Source organism: Littorina saxatilis, linkage group LG15, assembly GCF_037325665.1.
Source record: "Littorina saxatilis isolate snail1 linkage group LG15, US_GU_Lsax_2.0, whole genome shotgun sequence".
Taxonomy (NCBI): Eukaryota; Metazoa; Mollusca; class Gastropoda; order Littorinimorpha; family Littorinidae; genus Littorina; species Littorina saxatilis.
The window spans coordinates 2,653,674-2,676,813 of NC_090259.1; the positions used below are offsets into that span (position 1 = coordinate 2,653,674).

Genomic DNA, 23,140 nt, shown 5'->3' on the forward strand with positions numbered 1-23,140 from the left:
CGTGCACCTAGACTAGAGAGTTGTCCTCGCAAAATAAACTGCACTCCTACAACAAGCATCGCTTATTGCACAATGGAGGATTGTTTGTCTTCCCGTTCATAAATCATTGTTAGGGCAAAGAGAGACGTTTCTTGTACTTGACACATCAGTCGGTAAATTTAAAAGCCATAAACAGAATGCTGTCACGCCCAAGTGATTACATGATTCTTGCATCCGAGAAGAGATTAAATATGACATATGAAGTGGCGCGTTCTATTTTGACACTTAGGGCGTTTCCGATCTTTGCTTATAAATATTTTAATCTTGCTTTATTTTGTGTATTCACACATTTGTGGAAGACGCAGGAGAACGAATGAGCCAAGTTTTAACCTCCTTCACAATCACAGCTCAGGTCAAAACTGCCCTCTTGATGGAAAAACAAACATTTCTTTGAATTGTTAAATCATTGCGAAGTAAGATTAGGACGTTGTAAGACTATACTCTCTCTCTCTCTCTCTCTCTCTCTCTCTCTCTCTCTCTCTCTCTCTCTCTCTCTCTCTCTCTCTCTCTCTCTCTCTCTCTCTCTCTCTCATGAATCAAAATACATCTTGAAATGTCCTACTGATTGCTGGACATGTTACTGTTAGTTATGTAATCTGTACTGTAGTTAACTTCTATTTCTTCTAGTTATTGACTTAACCCTCAATGGGCGAGAGCTGGATGAAAAAAAAGCATGTTTGCATTGCTGATTCTGTCAACCTCAAAAAAATAAAGATCAAGTTCTGCCCAGCCACACACACCCCCCTCCCCTCATCCCCCCCCCCCCCCCTCTTTGCTCAGATCCCTAAACAACCCACGTGAGTCATACTAACGAAATTAATTCAAGCACCAAAAACCAGTCTTTCATCATAAATGCGTGTAGCTCGTGACAGCCTAAACTTACACGGAAAACGTGAAGACCATGCACCATGACTTCATAAAACAGGGACGTCCTTGTGCGTTTCAAGTTCTGTTTAGACCGCCTAGAAATGGATTCACTCATGCAGAAAATATTGCATCCTGCTGAGGACAGAAGAGTTCTTTACATTAAATCTTGCATGCACTTACTCAAACAGTAAACGGGGGGGAAGTGGGCTTAGAGTTAGACGTGTGTCTTTTGTTAACGCATCACAAGCGAATACCCCAGATACGCTTAGATTTCACTTGGAACTACGCCGATTGTCGTACCAGCAGCAAATGTTTGGAATCATATCTAAAGTTGCCCCTGGTGAAGGAGAGATGGGTTAGAACACATGAAGACACCTGTGGCAGCATCTAAACATCCTCGACTCCCTCCATCCTTGTCTTTCGAGACGAGGGTCGTGGTGTATGTGTGTGTGTCTGTCTGTCTATATGTCTGTCTGTCTGTGCGTGTGTGTGTGTAGAGCGATTCAGAACAAACTACTGGACCGATCTTTATGAAATTTGACATGAGAGTTCCTGGGAATGATATCCCCGGATGTTTTTTTCTTTTTTTCGATAAATACCTTTGATGACGTCATATCCGGCTTTTTGTAACAGTTGAGACGGCACTGTCACACCCTCATTTTTCAATCAAATTGATTGAAATTTTGGCCAAGCAATCTTCGACGAAGGCCGGACTTCGGTATTGCAATACAGCTTGGTGGCTTAAAAATTAATTAATGAATTTGGTCCATAAAAATCTGAAAATTAAAAATAAAAAAAATTTATAAAACGATCTAAATTTACATTCATCTTATTCTTCATCATTTTCTGATTCCAAAAACATATGAATATGTTATATTTGGATTAAAAACAAGCTCTGAAAATTAAAAATATAAAAATTATGATTAAAATTAAATTTCCGAAATCGTTTTAAAAACTATTTCATCTTATTCCTTGTCGGTTCCTGATTCCAAAAACACGCTCAGAAAGTTAAAACGAAGAGAGGTACAGTAAAGCGTGCTATGAAGCACAGCGCAACCGCTACCGCGCCAAACAGGCTCGTCACTTTCACTGCCTTTTGCACTAGCGGCGGACTACGTTCAGTTTCATTCTGTGAGTTCCACAGCTTGACTAAATGTAGTAATTTCGCCTTACGCGACTTGTTAATTCTTATCATTTATATTTTATTATTGGACAATGTAACAACTTCCAATGCCTCACTCATTATTTCGTTTACCCGGAACGCCGACACGCTCTTCAACCCACACACACACTATATGTTTTTGGAATCAGGAACCGACAAGGAATAAGATGAAAGTGTTTTTAAATTGATTTCGACAATTTAATTTTGATAATATTTTTCATATATTTAATTTTCAGAGCTTGTTTTTAATCCGAATATAACATATTTATATGTTTTTGGAATCAGCAAATGATGGAGAATAAGATAAACGTAAATTTGGATCGTTTTATAAATTTTTATTTTTTTTTACAATTTTCAGATTTTTAATGACCAAAGTCATTAATTAATTTTTAAGCCACCAAGCTGAAATGCAATACCGAAGTCCGGGCTTCGTCGAAGATTACTTGACCAAAATTTCAACCAATTTGGTTGAAAAATGAGGGTGTGACAGTGCCGCCTCAACTTTCACGAAAAGCCGGATATGACGTCATCAAAGACATTTATCAAAAAAATGAAAAAAAACGTTCGGGGATTTCATACCCAGGAACTCTCATGTCAAATTTCATAAAGATCGGTCCAGTAGTTTAGTCTGAATCGCTCTACACACACACACACACACACACACAGAGACACACAGACACACAGACACACATACACCACGACCCTCGTTTCGATTCCCCCTCGATGTTAAAATATTTAGTCAAAACTTGACTAAATATAAAAAAGTGCGGGAGACTGCAACTTTAAATGTCCCAGCATGCAGCAGGCAGGAAGGAAAGGGGAAGAACTCTTGAACGGAAGAAAACAAGAAAACTCTGCATTCTGCTTGTTCTGCTGTTTTTGTTCAGCTTGCTTCCGCAAGACAAAGCCAGAGGCGTAGTTAGGTAAAGGAGTGAAGGTCGGAATTCAAACTCAAAGTTAAGGCGCTATTCCACGACAGCATTCGCATTCTCAAGACGAGAGTGTGTGTTTACAGGACATAAAAAGGCATGTTTTCCACGTTTGGTTTTTGATGAACAAAGGGGAAGTAAGTGGATGTGTGTGTGTGTGTTTGTGTGTGTTTGTGTGTGTGTGTGTGTGTGTGTGTGTGTGTGCTTGTGTGTGTGTGTGTGTGTTTGTGTGTTTGTGTGTGTGTACGTGTGTGTGTGTGTGTATGTGTGTGTGTGTGTGTTTGTGTGTGTTTGTGTGTGAGTGTGTGTGTGTGTTTGTGTGTGCCGTGTGTTTTAACAGACAGTAATATTCGTTTCAGTCATCTCCCATCACTTACTGCACTGTAACTGAGACGATCGTGAAAGAATAAAAGAATAAATTACACATCACAAAAGGACTAGCAGTCCGAATTATACACTGTTCAGCTGACCCTTCCCAACTAACTTGGGCGAAGAGCTATGCGTTTTTCTTTAGAATAACTGAGATTAGCAAAATTATAGTTTTTTTTTAATGTTTAAATATTCTGTATCACTTTACGACAGTAAACGAGAATTTAAACTTAAGGACGCTTGTAGATAACCCCTACCCCCCTACCCGCCACCCCCCTTTTCCTCCACATGACCGACTTCAAAAAACCACGTCACTACATCTCTAGCTAACGTTTCAGCTCGTGCACTTTCGGGAAACAATTATTCTCCTTTGCCTTAGCGAACTGATCATGCATCATCATTTCCAGACGTCACAACATTCGTACACCATCCAGTCACGAGCACTGGGCATAAAACGTCTTAAAAGGCAAATTCCAGGGCGTAAAAATGCAAATAGCGAGACAATTTAAATTTCTCCTAAACCATTAACGTAAAATTAAAAAAAGTACAGTCAGCAACACACACAGGAGCGGGGCAAAACAGGTGAGTAGTTACACCACGTTTCTTGAATTCCCTTAGGGCGAAAAGAAAAGTAAATTCAGAGTAAACTATCGCGTGAAATGCACGCAGGGAAATAACATAAAAATAACATTAACAGACATCACCCCTCCCAACCTTCGTCGTCAATAATAATTGCTTTGACTGCGTTTTGACGTAAGCGTTTTACTTGAGTGCGTGTCTCGTGTTATTCAGTTTAACACACTTTCTTTCAGTTCACGCGGAATTGAAAGGAATGCGTCGTAATGTGGAAATAGTGTCAGCACCAGCACCCAATTTACCCTTAAGCGCAAAACAACAAAACAAACAGAAATGAAAACTGGGGCTCTAATGCTTGCAAACGCGGCGAGGCACAACAATGCAGGACGACCGAATATCCTGGAACTGGAAACGTCAAAATGCTCAAATTTAAAAAGAGGTAGACAATCTTTGATATTTGCATTTTAAAGAGTAGCTTTTAAAAGAGAGAGGAGAAACACATTGAAAAATCGAGGACTGAGGAAGAGATTTCCTGATGCCAGATGGGCAAAGTTATCTATTCCAATGCAACCAATTCACCAACAACCATTACCGAAAGAGGATAGTGAAGATTAAACGTAAAATATCGGGGAAAGAAATTCATTGGGGGAAAAAAATGGCTATATATCGACACAATTCAACCCATAAACCTTGCAAAATGAACACAATTCAACCCATAAACCTTGCAAAATGAACACAATTCAACCCATAAACCTTGCAAAATGAACACAAGACAGAAAGAAAGATAGACAGAACGACCAATGGCAGGAAGACAGAACGACCAATGGCAGGAAGACAGAACGACCAATGGCAGGAAGACAGAACGACCAATGGCAGGAAGACAGAACGACCAATGGCAGGAAGACAGAACGACGAATGGCAGGAAGACAGAACGACCAATGGCAGGAAGACAGAACGACGAATGGCAGGAAGACAGAACGACGAATGGCAGGAAGACAGAACGACGAATGGCAGGAAGACAGAACGACGAATGGCAGGAAGACAGAACGACGAATGGCAGGAAGACAGAACGACCAATGGCAGGAAGACAGAACGACCAATGGCAGGAAGAAAGAACGACGAATGGCAGGAAGACAGAACGACCAATGGCAGGAAGACAGAACGACCAATGGCAGGAAGACAGAACGACCAATGGCAGGAAGACAGAACGACCAATGGCAGGAAGACAGAACGACGAATGGCAGGAAGACAGAACGACCAATGGCAGGAAGACAGAACGACCAATGGCAGGAAGACAGAACGAAAGAAGGAATAAAATGGGGTTTTTTTTAAACGAAAACAAACAAAGAAAGAAAAATCTAAAAAGAAAAAAATGTTGAATGTACATGTATGTATGACAAACTCAAAGTCTTTCTAAACAACATAAAGAGAGAAAGAACGAAAGAAGCAAACAAAGAAAGAAAAATCAGAACAAAAAAAACAAAAAAAGTGAAAAAGAACAAAAACCAAAAGGAGAAAGCACTACATGAAAACGATAAGCAGCAAACAGCCGCGGCAGTGTATTTGCTGGATTGGAGTGTTTGTTATCTTTTGGGTGGGGTCGCAAGCACAAGTAATAGCTAGCCTGCAGCAAGCTGGAGACTCCATTATTTAGTCTGTATACTATACACGTTCACCATAGGGGTGCGTGCGCCCACTAGAGAGGCACTTGCTCCCCTACTGAGTCCGGGGTTCCAATTCCACCTTTATGTTTTGAAAGTCTGACTCCTTTGTAAACCAAGTAACTCTTTTGTAAATTGGTTCCAATGCCAATGTTTGTATTATGTTTTAAACGTGTGACTCTTTTGTGTGTATACTATACACGTACTTCATGAGGTTGTATCCGCATACTATTGGGTTTCTTGCTCCCCTTCTGAGTCCAGGGTTCCAATTCCACCTTCATGTTTTGAAAGCCTGACACCTTTGTGAACCAAGTATCTTCTTTGTAAAAGTTTCCAATGCCAATGTTTGTGTTAGGTTTTAAACGTGTGACTCTTTTGTGTGTTCACTATACACGTACACCATTTGGGGGGGGGGGGGGGGGGGCTATTGGGTTCCTTGCTACAAAACTGGGTCCAGGGTTCCAATTCCACTGTTACTTTCTTTTTAGGTCATAATCTGTTGTTCCAATTCCACCGTTATGTTTGTTAAAGTCGGAATCTGTTGTAAACCAACATTAACTTTGGGTAACCAACATTAACTTTGGGTCCGGGTTTCAATTCCACTGATATGTTTGTCCTTCGTCATTTGTGAGGCAAGGACAAACTGCGTCATGGTCGCTAGAGTCTGTCTTATTCATGATGTCGACATAACTCCGTGGCTGTCATCTTCTGTCTTCAACCCATAGTTCATAACTCGATGTGTGTACTTCCCAAGTCTAGGGGGTAATGTCTCGCTGGTTTAATACTGTTACTCCTCGTGAAAGTAATTTTAGGCAGGAAAACCTTTTTACTTTGGAAACACGTACGTACGTACGTACGTACACACACACTTCCTAGGAACTCCTCGCATTTCAATGTTCATAATGATTTGGACGTAGGGGACAGGTGCATCTTCCAGAATTCCCAAAGAAGTTGGCCAGGTTGTTCGTTGAACATTACAAGTGTTCGTTCTCTCTCCCTCTCCCAATCATTGTCCTCTCTCATTCTGTCCCTCCCCATCACCCCACCCAATCTCTCTCTCTCTCTCTCTCTCTCTCTCTCTCTCTCTCTCTCTCTCTCTCTGTCTGTCTGTCTGTCTCTCTCTCTCTCTCTCTATCTCTCTCTGTCTCTCTCTCTCTCTCTGTCTCTCTCTCTCTCTCTCTCACCCCTCTCTCTTTCTCTGTCTGTCTGTCTGTCTGTCTGTCTCTCTCTCTCTCTCTCTCTCTCTCTCTCTCTCTCTCTCTCTCTCTCTCTCTCTCTGCCCTACTTAGTTTTCACTTTCCCTGCTCAGGCCTGGTTACACTGTGAGAGACTGACAAGACGTGTGCGGTACCCCACCCAACATTCCCACAGTCCTGATTTATCTGTGGAGCCCTAACAGACAAGACAAGCCACATAGCTGAAGGATGCTGGGAACACCCTTCTGAGTGCAGCCAAAGATTCTTTTGATTTTTTGTTTTTACGATGCGGCCTAAATTCTGACTCGGTGAGCGCCTTCAAATATTTACCCTGTGGAAAGCAGCCGCCGAGAAAAGCAATACGCGTGTAAACACAACAAAGTTTAGACACCACACGCATGTATTCTTTCTGCCCCTTTCTTGTAAACTTGCGGTCGTCAGGTCGTGGGTGACTGTCTGGTTTCGGTGATTAATCACTTCTTAATTGGGCGAGTTTGTCAGACTACAACTCAGGAATGTACCCTACATGAAATTTACACAATGCGCGTATTTTCTTATTTCATTTTCATTTCATTTCATTTTCATTACTTTATTGTCCCATCGCTGGGAAATTCGGGTCGCTTCCTCCCAGTGGAAAGCTAGCAGCAACGGAGTCGCGCTACCCAGGTGTCTGCGTGTTTAGGTGTATTCAGCCACCTGCACTTATGGCAGAATGACCAAGGTCTTTTACGTGTCATTGTGATGACACGGGGGTGGGACATGGCTTCCGTCTCTGGGTCTGCACATAAAGTTGACCCGTGTCCGTCCCGGCCCGAATTCGAACCTGCGACCTTTCGATCACAAGTCCAGTGCTCTACCAACTGAGCTACTGGTGTATTACGGTATACCGCAGGAAAGTATTAACAGAAACAAGAATATAAGCAAAACACCCAAAATGTCCAACAAAGCGTGCATTCTCAAACGGAAACTGGACACAAATCACACACCCTCGATAGAAATGGAGAAAAACGGCGCGGTGTTGTCATCATGCCTCCCAACGCCACCAACAGGGAAGCGTTGTTTTACTCAGCGAGTTAAGTCACGGAGAATAAAGCTTATTTTCGACGGCTCCGCTCCTGATAAATTCTGACAAGTTGACATTTCAACCCGCAGCGCTACCCGAGCGTCTAAATAACGCTAAAACGTGTCATTTAGCATTCGCTGATGCGACGCGCTATTTTTCCCAAATAAAAGAAGAATGCTGTCTTTTTAGCTTTTACGCTGACGCAGAAACACTCGGTCTGTGGAATAATCGCTGCATACTTTCTTATCGTGCACTGAGGTAAATGTCAGCATAAGCGCAGCTTGCACCCCCCCCCCCCCCTTTCTTCTCTTGTGAGTGCACAGTTCTGCTGCAAAGGTGCAAGCAACCGGCAGCAGATGCACAACGTGTGAAAATATGTGTACGCTCTCTCTCTTCCTTTCCAATACATGTTTGTGTGTCTTTGCCTGTGTCTGTAGCCTTCTGTGTGTCTTTGCCTGTGTCTGTAGCCTTCTGTGTGTCTTTGCCTGTGTCTGTAGCCTTCTGTGTGTCTTTGCCTGTGTCTGTAGCCTTCTGTGTGTCTTTGCCTGTGTCTGTAGCCTTCTGTGTGCATATCACTATATCAGTGTAAACAAATCTTTGATAATAATTAAAATAATTTAAAATTCTTCAAAAGCGCTATTCATCGCAAGATAGCAGTCTCATGGCGCTTATACCTCTAGTGTCACTGACCTGTATATTTTGTGAAATCAAACAATACATACAACTGTATCAATACAATTAATACCATAACAATAATACGTGTAATGTAAAATAAACAAAACATATATATCATACCTATGGATCACGTGTATGTTTTGTATGCATGTGGCTGGGTTTTTTTGCATTCATAAACTAAAATACAATTGCCGAAAACATCTTTTCAAATAAAATATCAGTTCAAAAGCAGTTTGTACTAGGAGATTGATTCTGAATAAAACAAAATGTTGAAAATGATAATGAGGATCTTGAAGATATTATTAATGAGGTGATTAAAATGATGACACTGAATGACCAAAGGGCAACACTCACCAAATTGTGAAGACAAAAATAAAACATCAAGCTGTGTGTGTGTCTGCATGTGTGTGTGTGTGCATACATCATTACATGTGTCTATCTGTTTGTCTTTGAGTGCATTAGGCCTATCATTCATATCATTCAACTCAAAAAATAATGATGATGTATGTTGGTGATTAAATGATCATGTCATCCCAAATAGAACAGTTTGAGTCTGTGACATATATATATAATATATCTTCCTTCCTTGATGGTTAATGATAACTTCTGCAGTGTAACTGTAAGCATTCTTGAGGGAAAATCCCAAATTACACTTAGGCCTAAACAAAAAAATAGGTGTGGTTACGGTAACCCAACCTACCCTATTTTTAGGGGCCGACCCTATAACTTTTTATTACATTTGTCAAAAAATAAAGATAAAATAAAATAAAACGAGTGCAGAAAACGCAATGAAAATGAAAGCGCTCGAGTCGCACACTTATTTCCCTGTCAAGTAGGTTTAATTTGTACACATTAGAAAAAAAAGTTAAAAAAAAGAAAAAGTGATTGCCTACCTTCCTACCCTATTTTTTTTGACTATGTTACCGTAACCACACCTATTTTTTTTTTTTGCCTTATCATTTAAGTGTCACTGTCAGACTCTCATGGTTAATCATTAATAGTCTTATGTCGTTAGATTGCAAATTAATTTGCACATGTATCTGATTGATTAATGGAATAATGCTATTCATAGTGAATCACTGAATGGAGTGATATTTTTTCTCTCATCTTGTTTTTGACCCCATGACCCTGAAGAAGTGCAGTGGCAAAGAGAGATTGAATCTCTGTCATATGTCATATATAAAACTTTATAAGTTATTAAAACTAAATTACACGTGTTTTAGTACTTTTACAATTCAACTCCCAAGTCAGGACACATAAGCTGGAATAACGTAGCCATAAACCATTATATATTATATGTTGATCCTGTATGATGAATGTAAAATTTTTAAGAACAGAAAAATCAAATACAGTAGAACCTGTGGTGACAGGTCACCGTGACCTTTGGAATCAGTCAAAACTGTCCCTGCATCGCAGACCTGTGTCCTTTCAAAATTATAGATCATGTCTTTTGGTGATAGACAAAGAGACAACAGAGGGGCATCACAATCACATTATGACGATTTCTGGTACTGGTGATGGACAAAGAGACAACAGAGGGGCATCACAATCACATGACGATTTCTGGTACTGGTGATGGACAAAGAGACAACAGAGGGGCATCACAATCACATTATGACGATTTCTGGTACTGGTGATGGACAAAGAGACACACACCAGAGGGGCATCACAATCACATGACGATTTCTGGTACTGGTGATGGACACAGAGACAACAGAGGGGCATCACAATCACATTATGACGATTTCTGGTACTGGTGATGGACAAAGAGACAACAGAGGGGCATCACAATCACATTATGACAATTTCTGGTACTGGTGATGGACAAAGAGACAACAGAGGGGCATCACAATCACATTATGACAATTTCTGGTACTGGTGATGGACAAAGAGAACACAGAGGGGCATCACAATCACATGACGATTTCTGGTACTGGTGATGGACAAAGAGACAACAGAGGGGCATCACAATCACATGACGATTTCTGGTACTGGTGATAGACAAAGAGACAACAGAGGGGCATCACAATCACATTGACGATTTCTGGTACTGGTGATGGACAAAGAGACAACAGAGGGGCATCACAATCACATTATGACGATTTCTGGTACTGGTGATGGACAAAGAGACAACAGAGGGGCATCACAATCACATTGACGATTTCTGGTACTGGTGATGGACAAAGAGACAACAGAGGGGCATCACAATCACATGACGATTTCTGGTACTGGTGATGGACAAAGAGACAACAGAGGGGCATCACAATCACATTGACGATTTCTGGTACTGGTGATGGACAAAGAGACAACAGAGGGGCATCACAATCACATGACGATTTCTGGTACTGGTGATGGACAAAGAGACAACAGAGGGGCATCACAATCACATGACGATTTCTGGTACTGGTGATGGACAAAGAGACAACAGAGGGGCATCACAATCACATTATGACGATTTCTGGTACTGGTGATGGACAAAGAGACAACAGAGGGGCATCACATTATGACAATTTCTGGTACTGGTGATGGACAAAGAGAACACAGAGGGGCATCACAATCACATGACGATTTCTGGTACTGGTGATGGACAAAGAGACAACAGAGGGGCATCACAATCACATGACGATTTCTGGTACTGGTGATGGACAAAGAGACAACAGAGGGGCATCACAATCACATGACGATTTCTGGTACTGGTGATGGACAAAGAGACAACAGAGGGGCATCACAATCACATTATGACGATTTCTGGTACTGGTGATGGACAAAGAGACAACAGAGGGGCATCACAATCACATGACGATTTCTGGTACTGGTGATGGACAAAGAGACAACAGAGGGGCATCACAATCACATTATGACAATTTCTGGTACTGGTGATGGACAAAGAGAACACAGAGGGGCATCACAATCACATGACGATTTCTGGTACTGGTGATGGACAAAGAGACAACAGAGGGGCATCACAATCACATGACGATTTCTGGTACTGGCCTCATCAGCCATGACAGTGCCCGCAGACCACTAGGATATATATCCCATCTTAGATCTTCCTTCAGTGAAGCCAAGCCATGGTGATGATGATGATGGTGATGATGATGATTGAAGATGATGAAGACAACTGGAAATTAAAAGGCACACTCCTTCCTGTGACAACAGTTTGGCTTGCCAACTCAGATCTGGCCAGGTAAGACAATCCCTCCAGGTAAGACAATCCCTCCAGGTAAGACAATCCCTCCAGGTAAGACAATCCCTCCATTTGCATACATACCAAAAATCAACACCCTGACTGCTTGCTGAGATGAGTTGGAATTTTTTTCAATGAATTTTTTTTTTTTCTTTAAACACCAGTAGACTTTCAAAAATGAATTCTTTAAAAAAAAACTCCCAATGTAAACAAAGTGGAGGATGTTGTAACCAGTACAAAAAGCTTGGCCTGACGGTGAGCTGAACTGTTTTGACAATCACGGGAAGAACTGTCACACTGTGCCATTAACTAAGAAAGATGAAGTGATTATTTTTCAGTTTTCACAGTTGTCTTACAAATGTTAATAATACTCACATAAAGTTTGTCGTGTCGTTTGGCAAAGAAAGGAAAGGGCTGCCACAGAGTAATCTTCCCAGATCCACCATCATCAGTCTTTTCTGTGGCATTGTCACTGGCGTCCTCTCCGTACGGGTAAAACCAAGCGTTCTGCGACAGCGACGACACTACGGGCAGCAGCAGGGTGCTAAGCAGCAGCAGCACAATGCCATACGCTGAGTTGGAATGGTACGATCGAGGTCCTGGATTGACGAGGGAGGGGCGAAACAGCCCTGGGGTCGGGGAAATTTTCGCAGGAGGCACTCGGCGAAGAGACGTCCTTTGTGCATCCACATACATTATAGGAGCGCGCCTTCAGTTGCAAGAACGGCGGCGCCGACAAGGGGGAACAGGCGGTCGTCGACGCAGTCGAAGATGGAGTTGTCGTCTTCGTCGTTTTTGATTCTTCAGCGGAGACGAGGTTTGTTTTCGTGTCGGAAGCGATGAGCGTGTTGAGAGGGGGGTGGGCGGCATAGTCCAAGCGAGGGGGGTTGGCAGTAGTAGTAGATGCAGCAGCGTTGGTGGTGGTGGTAGTCGTTGTAGCAAATGTTGTTGTGTCGTTGTTGTGGCGGTGGTGGTGGTGGCGGCAGCGAAGACGGAGCAGAGAATGTGGCAAAGGGTCATGTGAACTCATGACGGCAGGTGAGACCAGGTAGCGTTAGGTCCACTCTCGATGACAACCTTTCCGGCCTCACACCCTGCGCTTCCGCGGACACCAACAACACACTCCTCAAGTCAACATCATCACCGTTGTCGTCGTCGCTCCCCTGATGGTGATAGAGGTGAGAGTGAGCAGCCAGCACTACAGCAGCTATCGCCGACGCCAGCGACAACGACAACTGTCCTGGCATCCCCCCTTCACCGACACAGCCCCGTCCCAACAGCGGTCACATGGCGGAGAACGATGTTTCTCCAACTTTCAGTTCCTCTTCCCTTCCCCACCACTCTCTCTCTTCCTTCCTTCCGTGTGTGTGCTGAGAGAGCTGATGATGTACACGCAGTCGAGTGAAATTCCACTTTCAGCTGACCGGACCAGCGGCTTACACACTTGAGGCTCTTTCCACAGCACCACTACACACACTAAAAGGCCACACCTCCACTACACACGCGTGTCGCCTGCTCCTAACACACTAGCCTTTCGTACACATACGACGCGCTATCCCTCCTGCACAGGCTTATAATCCGCATCAAACAACACACGATGATTCGAGTATATTAACTCAACAGATCACCGGAAATTCTTTCACATTTGTTGTTTAATCTTTCAAATCACACGTGGCGGGGAGTAATAATTCTCTTCAAATCGAAACACACAACAGAACAGCTTCACAACTTTTTGAAGCAGACGATCTTGTCTGGAATATTTGTCGTCAAAACTTTTGACTACAGAGCAAACGGAAACTTGCAAACCTTTTTCGGTGCACGCTCCTTCCTGCCTCTTTCACTCTGTGGTGGATGAACGAAACTCTCTCAGAAAACTCTTCACCGCCAGTACTATCCAGAGTAGCGTAAAACTACACACTGTTGAAGAAGCGATGTGGGTCAGAAATCGAGGAGAGGGGCATGGGTGTGGTCAAAATCCTCGATCCCTGGGGTAAAGTCCGACTCGCTTGATCGGCCAGCGGTGAAGTCTGGTTCCTGGTGCACCGTTGGGTACAAACTGTTTGTTTCTAGCTGTCCTTGGAGCAGAGAACGAAGCAATTTTCTGGCATAACCCCCCAAACTACCGCCGGCGCGAGAAACCCCCATACAATGTGTCAAACAGTGCTTGCTTGTTCGGCCTTTTACGCCTCTGACGTCACAGGATGCTATTTTCATCGTTCGCGGAATAAGGGAAACTACTCTCTCTTTTTCCCTGACTCGCGAGCAGTCTATAGGTTTCGGATTTTTTTCCTTTTTCTTTTTCTCTCTCTTATTCTCTGACGATTAACTAGACTCCCTCGAAGAAGTTGGTCTTCCTTTTCGTATTGTCGAATTTCATTAGAGCTAAAGGTGCCTCTTATTGTGCTGATAGGGCGTGATCGTAAATGGGTTTGGAAGAGTTCCAGTTTGAATAAAGGCAGACAGCTTTCTGTTCAAGAGCTACACTCAATATAGCTCAGGGCGTATACACGTTTCTAATAAACCTGCACTGAATAGATCTTTGAAAAAAATGTTGGATATTTTTTCAGCTGCGAATAAAGGGTTGAGGGTAATATTGACTGTAAAGTTGTTCAACGGGTCTCGCGGATAAAAGAAGTGATTTGCTGACAAGTAGATCAAACAGAGTATGCCGTGAAGTTGAAGAATTCTAGTGACTGAAATTGTGCTGATTTTTCCCTCGCTATAATACCTAATCATGGGATTTTGTTTATTTTATTGTACTTACTATTTGTCTGCATGTTTGATCATTTTGCAGTTTACCTTATTCCCACTTGTGTGTATGTTTGATCGTTTTGTCTACTCAATTCTTTTTCAGTAATAACGGGTTGTTTATATCAGTGTTTTGATCGTTTTGTCTACTCAATTCTTTTTCAGTAATAACGGGTTGTTTATATCAGTGTTTTGATCGTTTTGTCTACTCAATTCTTTTTCAGTAATAACGGGTTGTTTATATCAGTGTTTTGATCGTTTTGTCTACTGTTTTCAGTAATAACGGGTTGTTTATATCAGTGTTTTGATCGTTTTGTCTACTCAATTCTTTTTCAGTAATAACGGGTTGTTTATATCAGTGTTTTGATCGTTTTGTCTACTGTTTTCAGTAATAACGGGTTGTTTATATCAGTGTTTTGATCGTTTTGTCTACTCAATTCTTTTTCAGTAATAACGGGTTGTTTATATCAGTGTTTTGATCGTTTTGTCTACTGTTTTCAGTAATAACGGGTTGTTTATATCAATGTTTTGATCGTTTTGTCTACTGTTTTCAGTAATAACGGGTTGTTTATATCAGTGTTTTGATCGTTTTGTCTACTCAATTCTTTTTCAGTAATAACGGGTTGTTTATATCAGTGTTTTGATCGTTTTGTCTACTGTTTTCAGTAATAACGGGTTGTTTATATCAGTGTTTTGATCGTTTTGTCTACTGTTTTCAGTAATAACGGGTTGTTTATATCAGTGTTTTGATCGTTTTGTCTACTCAATTCTTTTTCAGTAATAACGGGTTGTTTATATCAGTGTTTTGATCGTTTTGTCTACTCAATTCTTTTTCAGTAATAACGGGTTGTTTATATCAGTGTTTTGATCGTTTTGTCTACTCAATTCTTTTTCAGTAATAACGGGTTGTTTATATCAGTGTTTTGATCGTTTTGTCTACTCAATTCTTTTCCAGTAATAACGGGTTGTTTATATCAGTGTTTTGATCGTTTTGTCTACTGTTTTCAGTAATAACGGGTTGTTTATATCAGTGTTTTGATCGTTTTGTCTACTGTTTTCCAGTAATAACGGGTTGTTTATATCAGTGTTTTGATCGTTTTGTCTACTCAATTCTTTTTCAGTAATAACGGGTTGTTTATATCAGTGTTTTGATCGTTTTGTCTACTCAATTCTTTTTCAGTAATAACGGGTTGTTTATATCAGTGTTTTGATCGTTTTGTCTACTCAATTCTTTTCCAGTAATAACGGGTTGTTTATATCAGTGTTTTGATCGTTTTGTCTACTCAATTCTTTTTCAGTAATAACGGGTTGTTAGTATATCAGTGTTTTGATCGTTTTGTCTACTGTTTTCAGTAATAACGGGTTGTTTATATCAGTGTTTTGATCGTTTTGTCTACTGTTTTCAGTAATAACGGGTTGTTTATATCAGTGTTTTGATCGTTTTTTCTACTCAATTCTTTTTCAATAATAACGGGTTGTTTATATCAGTGTTTTGATCGTTTTGTCTACTGTTTTCAGTAATAACGGGTTGTTTATATCAGTGTTTTGATCGTTTTGTCTACTCAATTCTTTTTCAGTAATAACGGGTTGTTTATATCAGTGTTTTGATCGTTTTGTCTACTGTTTTCAGTAATAACGGGTTGTTTATATCAGTGTTTTGATCGTTTTGTCTACTCAATTCTTTTTCAGTAATAACGGGTTGTTTATATCAGTGTTTTGATCGTTTTGTCTACTGTTTTCCAGTAATAACGGGTTGTTTATATCAGTGTTTTGATCGTTTTGTCTACTCAATTCTTTTCCAGTAATAACGGGTTGTTTATATCAGTGTTTTGATCGTCTTGTCTACTCAATTCTTTTTCAGTAATAACGGGTTGTTTATATCAGTGTTTTGATCGTTTTGTCTACTGTTTTCAGTAATAACGGGTTGTTTATATCAGTGTTTTGATCGTTTTGTCTACTCAATTCTTTTCCAGTAATAACGGGTTGTTTATATCAGTGTTTTGATCGTTTTGTCTACTCAATTCTTTTCCAGTAATAACGGGTTGTTAGTATATCAGTGTTTTGATCGTTTTGTCTACTGTTTTCAGTAATAACGGGTTGTTTATATCAGTGTTTTGATCGTTTTGTCTACTGTTTTCAGTAATAACGGGTTGTTTATATCAGTGTTTTGATCGTTTTTTCTACTCAATTCTTTTTCAATAATAACGGGTTGTTTATATCAGTGTTTTGATCGTTTTGTCTACTGTTTTCAGTAATAACGGGTTGTTTATATCAGTGTTTTGATCGTTTTGTCTACTCAATTCTTTTTCAGTAATAACGGGTTGTTTATATCAGTGTTTTGATCGTTTTGTCTACTGTTTTCAGTAATAACGGGTTGTTTATATCAGTGTTTTGATCGTTTTGTCTACTCAATTCTTTTTCAGTAATAACGGGTTGTTTATATCAGTGTTTTGATCGTTTTGTCTACTGTTTTCAGTAATAACGGGTTGTTTATATAAGTGTTTTGATCGTTTTGTCTACTCAATTCTTTTTCAGTAATAACGGGTTGTTTATATCAGTGTTTTGATCGTTTTGTCTACTGTTTTCAGTAATAACGGGTTGTTTATATCAGTGTTTTGATCGTTTTGTCTACTGTTTTCAGTAATAACGGGTTGTTTATATCAGTGTTTTGATCGTTTTGTCTACTCAATTCTTTTTCAGTAATAACGGGTTGTTTATATCAGTGTTTTGATCGTTTTGTCTACTGTTTTCAGTAATAACGGGTTGTTTATATCAGTGTTTTGATCGTTTTGTCTACTCAATTCTTTTTCAGTAATAACGGGTTGTTTATATCAGTGTTTTGATCGTTGTTTGGTTTTTTTAAACTTAATTATCTCTGCTATTTGTTTACACATGGTATGGTTTCAACAATAGTACTATAGTAGTGTATGGCCACCGACGTTGCGGTATGTGTTTGTGTTCAAGTTTACTTAGGCCTAATCATTGTCATATTTTAAGTTTATTATTTATTTATTCATTCATCCTAGTTTACCCGGGTCGATTTTTATGATGAATGGAGTGATCGGTTAATTCTCATTTTTCATTGAGTAACTAATTAGTCAAACGCTTGTTTGTTTGTATCCGGCTTTTAAAAACAAAAGTGTATTGCTCTGTTCATTAGCCTGTTTACTCAAGTTGTGTGTGTGAGTGGCGGGTGTTTGTTTGTCTATTTGTTTGGTTTTGTGAGGACATCAGTTTTAAACAAATCCACACAGAGCATATCACGTTTGTTGTACCCACTGTATTCCCACTGTCACCACCCCACCCCCTCCATCTCTCCCCCCCCCCCCCCCCCCATCTCCAGCACCACCCCTGCCCTTCACCCAACACCAAACCATGCTGGCTTTTACCTGCTTACTTATATTCCTCGACTCTTTTTCTATTTAAGAATAACGACAGGAGTCGGGAGGGAGGCAGCACAAATAAACTGACGACGAGTCCGGAGCGGGAAATAAGCTCAACTCGGGTAGATGCGAAGGGCGTTGCTGTGTTTTCTTTCCCTTCTTCCACCTGCGTGCGGACCGGTGCCAGGTAAAACAAAAAAAGGAAACGGTTTAAAATTGCGACGTGGACTTGTAAAGAAAAGGGGAACTCTTGAAGTTTGGAACTGGATTCTGTTGTCTTGTTTGTGTGTTGTTTGGTCGTTGTTGTTGTTGTTGTTGTTGTTGTTGTTGTTGTTGTTGTTGTTGTTGTTGTTGATGATGATGCTGTTTTCTTTTCCATTAGGGTGTGTGTGTGGGTGTGGGTGGTTTTTGTGTTTTTTTTTTTGGGGGGGGGAGGGGTCAAGGGGTCGCAGCGTGGATTATATAAAGGGGACCCTTTCACTAAATGTTCAGAGAGAAAAATGACAGTATTTGAGTGGATGCTGACTTTTCTTTTACTCAGTTCTTTCACCTGTTCACATAGCGGTGCCAGGTTAAAATAGATAAATAAACAAACAGATGAAAAAGGAGGTTAGAAGTGCGCCAAGGACAGCGAAACAGACACATGCCGGAAGGGGGAGGAGATTTGGGGGCATGGAGGCTGACATCATTTTGATTATAATTTGGTTTTTACAAAATTCGGGCTGCTATCCCGTGGGGGAGAAAAAAAACGCAAGCACAACTAGTGCTTTCCACTCCAAGTTGGTCAAGGGTTGTGGTGACGTGTGAAGGTGACGACTTTAACCTCGCTACCAGGGAGAAAGGTGCGCGAAATGCGCAATGTAAAATATTGGTCCATTGGTGAATTAGCAGGTAGGATGGAGCAGTCACTCCCTCTTCCTGCCTGCACCTGGTCTCAGGCTCTGACTTTCAAATTACCTCTCTCTCCTAAACCATACTTTCTCGGTTGCTCTGCTCGACTATGTTTTTATTGTGTCAGTGTATGGGGGGGGGGGGGAGATTGGGATGAGGGAGGTGTGTGTGTGTGTGTGTATGTGTGTGTGTGTGTGTGTCAGTGTAGGCTTATTCCTGTACTGTGTGCGTGTCCAAGTCAAGTTGAAGGCTACCCTTGTCCTATAAACCCCAAATTGAACAGATGGACAGCTAATGTTCCAAAATCCAGAATCAAAAAAACAAGAAAAGTTAGTTAGTGCCGGGAAGGTCTATGTTTTGCCGGCAAGGTCTATGTTTTGCCGGCAAGGTCTATGTTTTGCCGGCAAGGTCTATGTTTTGCCGGCCGCGCAAGGTCTATGTTTTGCCGGCAAGGTCTATGTTTTGCCGGCAAGGTCTATGTTTTGCCGGCAAGGTCTATGTTTTGCCGGCAAGGTCTATGTTTTGCCGGCAAGGTCTATGTTTTGCCGAGAAGGTCTATGTTTTGCCGGCAAGGTCTATGTTTTGCCGGGAAGGTCTATGTTTTGCCAAAAGAGTGCAAGACATCGCATCCAAGTCATACTAAGTTACGTTTTCCTCTGTTTTGTTTGACTTGTCTAATAATTACGAGCACCTGTCTGTCCACTATCCAGGCCATCAGAAAATGTCTATTTTTGTCTTGTCTAATAATTACGAGCACCTGTCTGTCCACTATCCAGGCCATCAGGAAATGTCTATTTTTGTCTTGTCTAATAATTACGAGCACCTGTCTGTCCACTATCCAGGCCATCAGGAAATGTCTATTTTTGTCTTGTCTAATAATTACGAGCACCTGTCTGTCCACTATCCAGGCCATCAGGAAATGTCTATTTTTGTCTTGTCTAATAATTACGAGCACCTGTCTGTCCACTATCCAGGCCATCAGGAAATGTCTATTTTTGTCTTGTCTAATAATTACGAGCACCTGTCTGTCCACTATCCAGGCCATCAGGAAATGTCTATTTTTGTCACAACAATCAATGTTCCAATCACTAACCTTTGATATATTTAATTTCATTTTAGTTTGTTGCTTGTTTGTTGCTTGTTTGTTTGTTGCTTGTTCGTTGCTTGTTCGTTGCTTGTTTGTTTGTTGCTTGTTCGTTGCTTGTTTGTTTGTTGCTTGTTTGTTTGTTGCTTGTTTGTTGCTTGTTAGTTTGTTACTTGTTTGTTGCTTGTTCGTTGCTTGTTTGTTTGTTGCTTGTTTGTTGTTTGTTTGTTTGTTTGTTGCTTGTTTGTTGCTTGTTTGTTTGTTGCTTGTTAGTTTGTTACTTGTTTGTTGCTTGTTTGTTTGTTGCTTGTTAGTTTGTTGCTTGTTTGTTGCTTGTTTGTTGCTTGTTAGTTTGTTGCTTGTTTGTTTGTTGCTTGTTTGTTTGTTGCTTGTTTGTTTGTTGCTTGTTTGTTTGTTGCTTGTTTGTTGCTTGTTTGTTGCTTGTTTGTTGCTTGTTTGTTTGTTGCTTGTTTGTTTGTTGCTTGTTTGTTTGTTGCTTGTTTGTTGCTTGTTTGTTGCTTGTTAGTTTGTTACTTGTTTGTTTGTTGCTTGTTAGTTTGTTACTTGTTTGTTGCTTGTTTGTTTGTTGCTTGTTAGTTTGTTGCTTGTTTGTTTGTTGCTTGTTTGTTTGTTGCTTGTTAGTTTGTTGCTTGTTTGTTGCTTGTTTGTTTTTGCACTTATGGCATGATAATGGCCTGAACGGACCTACAGTCATCTACAAGATCGTCTTCACGAAAATATGTACCTTTCTAACCTTCGCCTTGTCTTTATCACCGTGAACAAAAACTGTTCTTTTCCAGACGAGAACTAATGTGAGCCTTTTGACAGCGATTAAACCCGCCCTGTGGAAAACGACACGTCCGCCGTTGAAGCAGACGAGAAGGATTTGCACCGTTCTATCAAGCGTCAAATGCTTGCATTAACTCACTGATGCGAAACTGGGCGTGGACGACTTTTAAAAATGGATAAATCGCGACACGCTCCGTTTGACAGCAATGAAAAGATGTCAGCGACTATTTTAAAAGGATGAATTGCGTCACTTGAGATGAAGTTTGAGGGGTCCACCCATTACACATTAATGATTGTATAGATGCACATGAGGACGATAAAGGATGTAATCGTTTGTGGAGTTTCTTTTTACATAGAGCGGGAATCGAGACGAGGGTCGTGGTGTGTGTGTGTGTGTGTGTGTGTGTGTGTGTGTGTGTGTGTGTGTGTGTGTGTCTGTGCGTGTGTGTGTGTAGAGCGATTCAGAGTTGAGGCGGCACTGTCACACCCTCATTTTTCAATCAAATTGATTGAAATTTTGGCCAAGCAATCTTCGATGAAGGACGGACTTTGGTATTGCATTTCAGCTTGAAGGCTTAAAAATTACTTAATGACTTTGGTCATTAAAAATCTGAAAATTGTAATTAAAATTATTTTTTTATCAAATGATCCAAAATCTTATTCTTCATTATTTGCTAATTTCAAAAACATATAGATATGATATGTTTGGATTAAAAACACGCTCAGAAAGTTAAAACGAAGAGAAGTACAGAAAAGCGTGCTATGCAGCACAGCGCAACCACTACCGCGCTAAATAGGCTCGTTAATTTCACTGCCTTTTGCACGAGCGGCGGACTACGGTCATTGTGAAAAAATGCAGTGCGTTCAGTTTCATTCTGTGAGTTCCACAGCTTGACTAAATGTAGTAATTTCGCCTTACGCGACTTGTTTCCTTTTGTTCTTTCTTGTTTATGTATCTCTCTCTTTCTCTATCTTTCTCTCTTCTGTATTTATTTATTTCAGTTCAAACTTTCTTTCTTTTTATTTTTTCTGTCCTTCTATCCTTCTTTCTTCACTTATTAATTTGTCACGAAAAGCTTATAGCTGTGTTACCATTAATTTGGTTACATCTTCGTTCTCATTTAACATTGGGACGTTTGCACAAAAGACACTTACATGTGAATTCCAAATGCATTTTTACTTTGCATTACATGTAATTTGTATTGGTCAACTTGGTGTCAGAGAGGATCGCCTGTTGTTTTACTTATAACGCATAACCATTAATGTGCAGGGGGACGTGGGGGGTGGGGGGGGGGGGGTGGAAAAATCAAGTAACTAGAACGAACTCCCCGTATCAGAAATGTTTAAAAAAAAGTTAATAAGTTTGTCTCAAATCAGTGACAACTCGAACATGACAAACTGGTTGTGTCAGTGAAGTTACATTTCAACAAAAACATTTAAAGCCAAAAAGCTACGAAGCGTTTTCTCCTGGAATACGCGTATAGCTAACTAGTCAACTTACACCGTCTGAAACCGGAGTAATAACTATATATCAAAGGTGTAGATGTGGGTACGAAAGTATGAACATGTTCGGCACCCCAAAACAGAGTGCACCCACAGTCAAGTACAATCACTCAGACTCTGCCCGGGGATAAGAGCAGCCTCCCACTTGGTCACACACCAAGAATCAACAGAGCAGCTTCTTTCTGCGCGGAGTGGAAATGTTCTGCTGAATCAATTGACATCCAAAACAGACAGACTGCTGAATCAACTGACATCCAAAACAGACAGACTGCTGAATCAACTGACATCCAAAACAGACACACTGCTGAATCAATTGACATCCAAAACAGACAGACTGCTGAATCAATTGACATCCAAAACAGACAGACTGCTGAATCAATTGACATCCAAAACAGACAGACTGCTGAATCAACTGACATCCAAAACAGACAGACTGCTGAATCAACTGACATCCAAAACAGACAGACTGCTGAATCAATTGACATCCAAAACAGACAGACTGCTGAATCAATTGACATCCAAAACAGACAGACTGCTGAATCAATTGACATCCAAAACAGACAGACTGCTGAATCAACTGACATCCAAAACAGACACACTGCTGAATCAATTGACATCCAAAACAGACACACTGCTGAATCAATTGACATCCAAAACAGACACACTGCTGAATCAATTGACATCCAAAACAGACAGACTGCTGAATCAATTAACACCCAAAACAGACAGACTGCTGAATCAACTGACATCCAAAACAGACAGACTGCTGAATCAAGTGACATCCAAAACAGACAGACATATACTAACGTTCAAAAATCAACAATAAAAAATCTTGTTTTGTTAAAAATGATAACGTCCCAGTATAGTAACGTACCATTCTTGTTTTTTTGCGTTTTTTTATAATTAATTGGCAGCCGCGTTAATATACGAAAATTAATTCAACTAAAAAGTTCCACTCTGGGCAGGAGGTAGCCATGCAATCGGTCTGTGATGTGTGTCAAGGAAGGGAGGGATGTTC

At 40.7% G+C, this 23,140-nt stretch overlaps 1 protein-coding gene across 1 annotated transcript in view; it reads right to left on the reverse strand.

Moving 5' to 3' along the window:
* The window catches only part of LOC138948200 (sushi domain-containing protein 2-like), a 164,653-nt gene extending 150,792 nt beyond the window's left edge, over nucleotides 1-13,861 (reverse strand). The window contains exon 1 of the mRNA XM_070319701.1: nucleotides 12,100-13,861. Coding sequence (XP_070175802.1) covers nucleotides 12,100-12,420 — 321 coding nt within the window. The 5' untranslated portion in view covers nucleotides 12,421-13,861. The remainder of the gene's footprint in view (nucleotides 1-12,099) is intronic.
* Nucleotides 13,862-23,140: the final 9,279 nt, after the last annotated feature.